This window comes from Octopus bimaculoides, chromosome 15 (genome assembly GCF_001194135.2).
Source record: "Octopus bimaculoides isolate UCB-OBI-ISO-001 chromosome 15, ASM119413v2, whole genome shotgun sequence".
In the NCBI taxonomy this organism is placed as follows: domain Eukaryota; kingdom Metazoa; phylum Mollusca; class Cephalopoda; order Octopoda; family Octopodidae; genus Octopus; species Octopus bimaculoides.
Window position 1 is genome coordinate 29,466,673 of NC_068995.1, and position 9,593 is coordinate 29,476,265.

The 9,593-nt window shown below is 36.7% G+C and overlaps 1 protein-coding gene across 1 annotated transcript in view; it reads right to left on the reverse strand.

Moving 5' to 3' along the window:
* Window positions 1-1,707: 1,707 nt before the first annotated feature.
* LOC106875434 (vesicle transport protein USE1) overlaps window positions 1,708-9,593 on the reverse strand; it is a 32,898-nt gene continuing 25,012 nt past the window's right edge. The window contains exon 6 of the mRNA XM_052973393.1: window positions 1,708-3,768. Within this exon, the coding sequence (XP_052829353.1) occupies window positions 3,595-3,768 (174 nt within the window). The 3' untranslated portion in view covers window positions 1,708-3,594. The remainder of the gene's footprint in view (window positions 3,769-9,593) is intronic.

Sequence of the window (9,593 nt, forward strand, 5' to 3'; positions counted from 1 at the left end):
TCATCATCATCATTGTTTAACGGCCATTTTTCCATGGGTGCACTGGTCAGATGAGTGCATATATTTATGCATGCATGCACACACACACACATGTATCTGAGCACCTAATCAAACTATTTTAAATGATACCATTTCGAGCGTGGCCGTTGCCAGTACCGCCTGACTGGCCTTCGTGCGGGTGACACGTAAAAGCACCCACTACACTCTCTGAGTGGTTGGCGTTAGGAAGGGCATCCAGCTGTAGAAACTCTGCCAAATTAGATTGGAGCCTGGTGTTGCCATCCGGTTTCACCAGTCCTCAGTCAAATCGTCCAACCCATGCTAGCATGGAAAGCGGACGTTAAACGATGATGATGATGATGATGATGATGATATATACATATATATATTAGACAGAATGAGATAACAAATCCAAGGCTGTGAAGAGTTTTCAGAACATTTATAATGAAACAGTCTTACAGCTGTTTCTGGGATATTATGGATATCCCTTCATCAGACGGTGTGAGAAAATATTTGATTTCGAATTATTATGGAAAAGGAGGAGATAGGGAATACAGAGGGAAATAAGAGAAAGTAGAAATAAGATAAATAAAGATATTGTAGTTGTAGTTCCATTATTCGAGGAAAATGGTGTATAGAAGTGGTAAAAAAGTTTCCTGTACATAGTATGTAAGTTCCAATAGCAGTTCATGTTTATTCATTTCAAAGTATGGAGCTGTGGAATCAATGTTGCTCGTTCAAAAAGGTTTTGTAGTGTTAATGAAAATTTGAGAATGTATTGGTAGTGTTTGTGGATAGATGGTGAGAGGAGAGATGTGTATGATTAGAAAGAGGAGATAGGTCAAAATGAAAACAGGAAGAGAAAATGAGGAGAAAAAAGGAAAAAAGAAAATAGGGAGAGAAAAAACAAAGAAAAGTGAAGGGTGAAAGAAGTGAGAAAGGGAGTGTTAGTTAGTGGTCAAGATAATGTGATGGGAGGATGGGAGAGGGATAGGAAGAGATGAGAAGATAAGGAGTAAAAGAATGAGAGATATGTGAGTAGGGGTGATATAACAGCTGCATTAAGGGATGGGTAGAAAAAAGGTATGGGTGGAGTGATACCAAAATGAGTAGTAGTTTTGGTAGTAAAAGTTGAGGTGAAGGGAAGAATATAAGGACATCAAATTACTATAAATAGACGTGATAGGTAGGAATAGGAGAGGAGGAAAGAAGGTGTAATAGCATATGTACGCATGCACTCACATTTATATTTGCGAATATGTATACATATATGCACACACATATATACAGACATATGCATATATATATATATATATATACACACACACATGTCCAAATATATATTAAAAGAGAAGTTTTCCCATTACACATGTTTCATTTACAAATAGGAGTTACAAAAGTGTTCATGTAGAAAAAAAATGTAAGACATCTATTAGAACTTCATCAGACAGAATTAAAATAATACAAAATTGGCATTTGTATGAAGCTTTGGTTTATAGTGTAAGTAATAATTAGGAGTCACGCAGATACTTAGAAAGGAGAATAGAGAAGTAATATTTTTCCATTCTTTTTTTTTCCTATTCTCTTTCAATCTGCATAACTCCTCAATATCCCTTAAACTATAAATTAAAGCTTCATCCAACTATAAATTGTTGTAGTATACTATACAGCCCAATATATACATACATTATGAATAAGAACAGAGAATTATACAGCCTCAAAAACTTGTTTATTACAGCATTATATACAATACATTCACATTAAATCTCAGTCCAACACATCTTTCATGTTTTCACTATTTTGAGATATGTGTGTGTGTATGTATATATATATATATATATATATATATATATATATATATATATGCATATATGAGTACAGGATGTTACCAATGGTGTAAACAACATGAAATACATAAACAAATAAGTTCAATACGTAAACGAAGTAAAACAAAAAATGGAAAACAGGACGAGTAAACACAGAGAAAGGACCCTTCATCAGTTGTCGGCTGTCTATCTGCTCCTCATTTCGAGCATTCAATGATAATATGAGTCTTCAAAGACGGATGCTCCCATAAATTCTAAAATAAAATTTTGGATTTATGGAGGGTCAAAGTTGGGAACAAAAACAGGACAGTGGAGACATACAAGGAAACAGAGTGAAAAGAAACATGGAGAGTCGTTAGACCAGAACGAGAGGAAAACAGTGAATACTGGGAGAAATATTTTCTTTGTAAAGAGAAAAGATTGAAGAGAGAGAAAAAACACAACCAGTCTTTTGAACATCCGTGCAAGAAAAGAAAGATGGTCACGTGACAAAAAAAAAATGGACAATGGTCACATGTGAGCAACAAGAGAGAGACAGATAGATAGAAAATGGTCATATATATATATATATATATATATATACACACACACACATATACACCTACTAAGTTCATTACCTGAGCAGAACTGCTCAATCCCATGGTAATGTTGAACTGATCAAGCCCATCTTCCCTATCCCAATATTTCATCAAATTCGATTATAGACTTTCTGACCATCAATATAATGTCAATTTCTTCTTTAGATAAACTTGAGCTTCTCATCATGAATATTAATGCTTTGTTGAATAGAATTGGGTTAATGGATGCATTGTAATTTGATATCTCTAAATGTATGAACTTTATTCTTAACATCAGTGAACCAATCAATTATCTCATATAAACTAGACCATGAGTTAACTTTATTTTCATTTCTAAGCTTGGGTATATATTTGTTAATGATAAAATTCCTAAGTCTACCTATATCTGACTTTGAGGGGCATATAAGTAATGGATAAGTAGTGAATTTAGGCATAGGGCCCTTCAGGTTAATTCTAGGAGTTCTAGGGAGGTAGAGGTCTGTTCTATCTTTGAAATGTAATCTTTCTACTATCTTCTTAACCTGGAATTTCATATTTAGTAGGTTGTTTTTTGAGGTGTTTTTATAGTTTTTCAGGATTTCCCTTTTAATTATATGCATGTATATATATGTATGTATGTATGTGCATGCCTGTATGTGTGTGCTACTGCCTCCTGCCTTGAGATTGCATGATAATTGCAAGTGGCACCATTATGGAAGTGGTGTTTATTGTTTCCAGTCAGAGACATATTTGGTCATGGAGAAATATTACCTTACTACAGGTAGGGTTTGGCAACAGGAAGGTCGTCTGGCTGTAGGAAATTTGTCTCAACATATCACACCTGACTGATGCAAGCATGGGAAAGTGGATGTTAAAACATTGATATATATGTATTGGGTTGCTTGTCTAGCCAGTAGAGTGGTGTCATTCGAAAGCAACAATGCAAGGAAGTGCATAATAACCAGCAGTGTATAACAACAACAGACAGTTATGTCAAAATGTATGTGTGTGTGTATTGTATAACAATACGTAATGGTATTATTGTTTAAATTTCTCCAAACCATGTATGCCGAAAATCTGGTACTTGTAATTTTGCTCAAAAGCCCATTATTTACAAGCAGCCCAACTTTGATAACTGGTGATGGCTGGGAGGAACAAAAACATTATAGTTTAGTAACAGTAAAGATGTTGTTTAGTAACTCAATCAGAAATTATTTTGAAAATATTCGAATAAATATTATCATCCAAAGAAAAGTCAACGTCACAGCAGCAATCATAAGCCACACCCACCAGGTACAAGAGTTAGTGTGTGCTTCCAAATGTTCTGTTTGTACTTTTAGCTTATCAAAGTTGGAGCTTGCCAAGTGTGAACTATCAGAAATGGTCTGCAAAACAAAGAAAAAAGTGAAACTGAAATTAAAGAACAAGCTATTGTAAGACCACAAAACAGATTGGTTATTTATTAATTTATTAAAGAAATTACAAATACAGTCAATCTAAGCACCACTTTTCTTTTTTTCTTTTGTTATTCAACTTGGGAGGAACAAAAACATTATTGTCTAGTATAATTACTGCATTGTTACTGTTGGTATAGATGTATTTTCACAAAGAAATCATAGCAAATTAAAAATGGATGATTCAAGAAACTAAACAGTTTGGACCCAGTAAACCTTAGTATGCTTAGGCACATCATGTCACTGTATGAGTTAATCTCTCCTGTAGCTGCAGGCACATTGTATTGCATTGAGAAGGGAGAAAACTCATACAGCAACATGATGTGCCTACAGCAAGCTAAAGGTATAGAAACAAAATGATAGACCAAACTGATAAAAGATTGGATTACCAAAACCAATAAGTATTGAATTGAAATTTATTATTGATATTTCCTAACATGTTTGAGTAAGATGCTTAACCTTCTGAGACCATATTTCTAACAAAATATCATTTATGTATTTTACTTAATTCAGTAAATAACTGTGTATTTCGAAGTAACTAAATTTTTCTTAGTCTCAAGTGGGTCAGTGACAAAAGGGCTCAGTTCTAATATGTCTTGTTATTGATTTTAGTTTTCTGTTCTTCCAGCAGTTTGGCACACAATCCACTTAGCATTGTATTTGTAAACAACATCAAAGAACTAAATTAACACATCCCATAGATAGAATCATTAGAGAGTCAGATTAAATGCATTGTATTTGTTTCATCCCATCTTTGCTAAGCACAATTTTTCTTTACATCCTTCCAGGGCTGATAAATAAAATATTAGTGAGGGCATTTGTTGTAGCTCTACATATTCACACCTTAAAACTTACCATTAGACTACTATTGTTGGGCAGTCATCTCTTCTAGGTAGACTAATAAAAACAAAAATAGGCTCTAAATTCAAAAAAGTTCATTTATTGTAGGGTACAAAGTGATCAATAATTACTATGACGATGGTGATGATGATGATGATATGATGATGAACTGAACTTATCATCATGAGACAGTAATCAGTATGTTTCCTTGGTGAATATTTGCCCTCAAAAGTTGACACCAGACATTACTTAATTTGTGTTAGTAAATTCATTGTAGTTAATACACTTCTCTATGTTCATCTACTGTCACATTTTCATTTGTATGGATTAAGTAGGTTTATCCAATTGAACTATAACTAAAATAGCTATACAGAGCAGTGACAATACAACGTACACCAGAGCAAAGGATTTTACATTCAGACAGCTACTCTTCAACACAAACTGGTGTGTGTGTGTAAAAAATGTGTAAATGAGAAAATTAAAGTGTGTTTTATGTGGGTATTTTCAAATAAATATGTACTCAATTGTACATGTGTGTATTAACATCTATGTAGAGATCGTGTGTGAAAGACTTATGTAGAGACAGGAGTTCCAAAGAGGCTATTATAAGTTACTGGATATCTTTGAATGACTAACTCACTCAGACTCCAGCCACTGAATGATACCCCCCTCACATCCACTGCCCCCCCTCCCAATACATTCAGGTTCAGAAACACACACTAACCCCAACCCCACACCACCCGTATTTAATAAGATAAAACAAGCTGACTAAGCATTCAGGACTCAAACTGATTGTCAACAAGCTGGGTAGGAAGGGGAAAGACCAGTTCTTACTTTAATTTATATAATTGTGGTTCCCTTAGAATAAAAGACAAGACAAGACTTACAGCTGATGGCAGGGATCAGAATTAATAAAAGTCTGTAGCTATAGTGATGACTGTGGTGATGTTGTGGGTAATGGATGAAGTAGACAATGTCTTGGATTGTAGATAGTGAGAAGCATAGAGGGGAGAATAAAAAGAAGAGGGAACAACACAAGAAGATAACTGTTTAAGAAACATCACTACCCCTAACGTATACACACACACACACAAAACACTTCAAAACATGAGTTTATCAACATCAAGTCAAAACACAAGCCTAAAACATTTCTGACTACTGTGAATGATAAACAATAAATAAATAAATTAAATAAAGAACACAAATGTCTGGACTGCTGTTAATAACAATGAAGAAACAAAGGCAAAACAGCTGTGTGGGGGTTTGTTTAACTACATATTAACCAATTCCCTCAGACCACAGCAAGCCTTTTTTTTTTACACAAGTACCACTAACAATGTTTAGGTGGGTTTTGCCAACAATTGTAGGTGTTTCTATAGCACTAGACTTTGAACAATGGTGAAATGAGATTTAGGGTCAAAATGAAAAAATAAATAAAATAAATGCGTAAGACAGATTAAGAGGATTTATCGGATGTTGATGTGTGGCTGTTAAATATAATGCTTTTTAACCAGAGTTCCACAATAATTTTGAGGTGTCGCTGACTAATCTAGGTGCAGTTGCAAAACTCTCACATTTGAGGCACAAAACTAATAATAAAAGCTTTGGATCAACTATAAAATGACCTAATCATAATGATACATTTTCTCACACAGATGTTATAAGTGTCCATACATCCACTCACACTGTTGTATAGAAAGTAGACATGTATCAGAGTAAATGTAGTTATAGCATACACATGCAAACATGCACATGTCTAACATTGAATGTACACAAAGTGCAGACAACATATACACATATATAGTCACACAATGAAGATTGCACAGTTCATGATATATACATACATGTATATTTACACACATACACAAACATTGTGCATATATACTATACACACAAGTACTCACACAGAGCACTACCTACAGACATACACAGTATACATAAATATAAATCAACACACACATGTATCCATACACATCATCTATACTATACATGTACAGACTCACAAACATGTACACCCTTTACAGACACAAAAGCCAGTGAGAGAGAAGGAGAGAGAGAGAAAGAGAGATGATATCAGTAGTCAGTTTGTCTCAGATGATTTATTGAACTTGAACTAAATTGAGATATTATTGGATGGAGAGAGAGAGAGAGGAGGAGAGAAGAAAGAGCAGGCAAGGGAGGGGAAGGCAATCATCTTGGCTACATAACTAGACTGACAGAGGATGTCTTACTGTCTGTCTGTCACACAGCTACACCATTCATTACACAACAGCTAAACTGATGGGCCTGCCTGTCACATACAGTCTCTCCATTACACTACAAAGTTAAGTTGAAATGTGTGTATGTCTATCTGTTAGACAGTCCCACCACTACACAACACAGCTAAACTGAAAAGCGAGCTGTGTAGATGACCTTATATTATACTATACATCTGAGTCCCAACATTATACTACACACACATATATATATAATCAAGATATCCTTGACCTGAAGAGTAGCTTGCAGTATGCAATCTCACTTGGATATTTACCACTTTCAAAGTTCTGCTCACTATGAAACCCGAATCTTGTCTACTCCATTCCTTAACTCTTGTATTCTTATTTGCATACCTGGCAACCCTGGTTATCTACTGTGAAATATAAAAAAGAACTTTCTTCAATTTATCATACTTCAATACGAAAAAAAATCTGTGTCTATGTTTGTCCCTCCACCATTGCTTGACAACCAATGCTGGTGTGTTTACATCTCCCGTAACTTAGCGGTTTGGCAAAAGACCCTGATAGAATAAGTACTCGGCTTACAAAGAATAAGTCCTGGGGTCGATTTGTTCAACTAAGGGTGGTGCTTCAGAATAGCCGCAGTCAAATGACTGAAACAAATAAAAGAGTAAAAGAAAGAACTTTCTGTCTCAATAAACCATTATTGTCCCTGACAGTTTTATATATATATATATTACAGTTTGCTTCTTAATCCTTGGATACATGTGTGTGTGTGTGCGCATGCACGTGTGCATATGTGTATGTGTGTGTATATATATATATATGTATGTATATATATATATATATATATATATATATATATATCATAATCATCATTAACATCCACTTTTCATGCTAGCATGGGTTGGATGGTTTGACTGAAGACTGGCAAGCCAGTGGGTTGCACCAGGCTCCAATCTGATCTGGCAAGGTTTCTACAGCTGGATGCCCTTCCAAATGCCAACCACTCCGAGAGTGTAGTGGGTGCTATTTACGTCCCACCGGCACAAGTGCCAGTCAGGGGGCACTGGCATCAACCACATTTGTATGGTGCTTTTTACGTGCCACCAGCACAGGAGCCAGCTAGGGATCACTGGCATCGACCATGTTCAGACAGTGCTTTTTACGTGTCACCAGCATGGTAGCCAGTCAAGGAGCACTGGCATCGACCACATTCACATGATGCTTTTAACATGCCACCGGCACAAGAGCAAGTCAAGGGCTTCTGGCATCAACCATGTTCACATGGTGCTTATTACATGCCACCGGCATGGGGAGCCAGTCAGGCTGCACTAGCATCAACCCACACTTGAATGGTGCTTTTTACATGTCACTAACACAGGTGCCACTCAGGCAGCACTGGCCACGACTACAATTTCGATTTCACTTGACTCAACACGTCTTCCCAAGCACATAATATTGCTCGACACTTCAAGCAACATTAAATGCAACATTGGCATCAGCCACCACTGCGATCTCACTTTACTTGCTGGGTCTTCTCAATTACAGCATATCTCCAAAGGCCTCGGTATCGTGTCATTGGCTCTGAGGCCCAACGTTCGAAGATCATGCTTCTCCACCTCATCCCATGTCTTCCTGGGTCTACTTAATCCACAGGTTCCTTCCACTGTTAGGGTTTGACACATTACACAGCTGTCCTCATCCACACATAACACTTGACCATACCAGCGCAGCCGTCTCTCTTCCACACTACGTCTGATGCTTCTCATGTCAAACTTTTCCCTCAGGGCACTTACACTCTGTCATGTATACACACTGACATTACACATTCAGCAAATCATACTAGCTTCATTTCTTTTAAGCCTACGCATGTCCATAGCAGTCATGGCCCATGTTTCACTGCTGTGTAGCATGGCAGCTTGCACACATGCATCATACAATCTACCTTTCACTCTTAGCAAGAGGCCCCTTGCTGCCAGCAGAGGTAAGAGCTTTCTTAACTTTGCCTAGGCTATTCTTATTCTAGCAGCTACACTCTCAGAACATCTACCCCCACTACAGACTTGGTCGCCTAGGAAGCAGAAGCTATCAACTACTTATAGTTTTTCCCCCTGGCATGTGATGGAATCTGTTTTTTTTGTACATATTTGGTTTTTATTGCCCCTGTGCATCTGCCACACACAAAATCTATCTTCCTAGTTCCTTACCAGAAATATAGCATTTGCCTTACCAGAAATATAGCATTAGTGGTGCTTCTATCGGGCACAAAACAAAACTACATCTTATCTAGGTTAACACTCTCACTAATTAGTTGGACTATGACCCTCTCCGTAACTTTCATCACCTGATCCAGCAATTTGATACCCCTGTAATTATTTCTGTCTAAAGCATCACCTTTACCTTTGTAGCAGTTGACTATGGTGCTGCTACACCAGTCATTGGTTATGAATCCTCCATGAACTACCTGATTTACAATACTGGTAACTAGACCATAACCCACACTGTCAGATATTTTAAGCATCTCAGTGGTGATTCCTGATGGGCCAAGGGCTTTCCCTGTCTTCATATCCTTAATTGTTTTATCTACAGGGTACTGTTGATTCGGGTAGCTGGTCCGTCAATTGGGTCAGCATTTGCCAGACTTTCCTCTTCCCATTCATTCTCCATGTTCAACAAATGGCATCTCCAAGCCTCTTT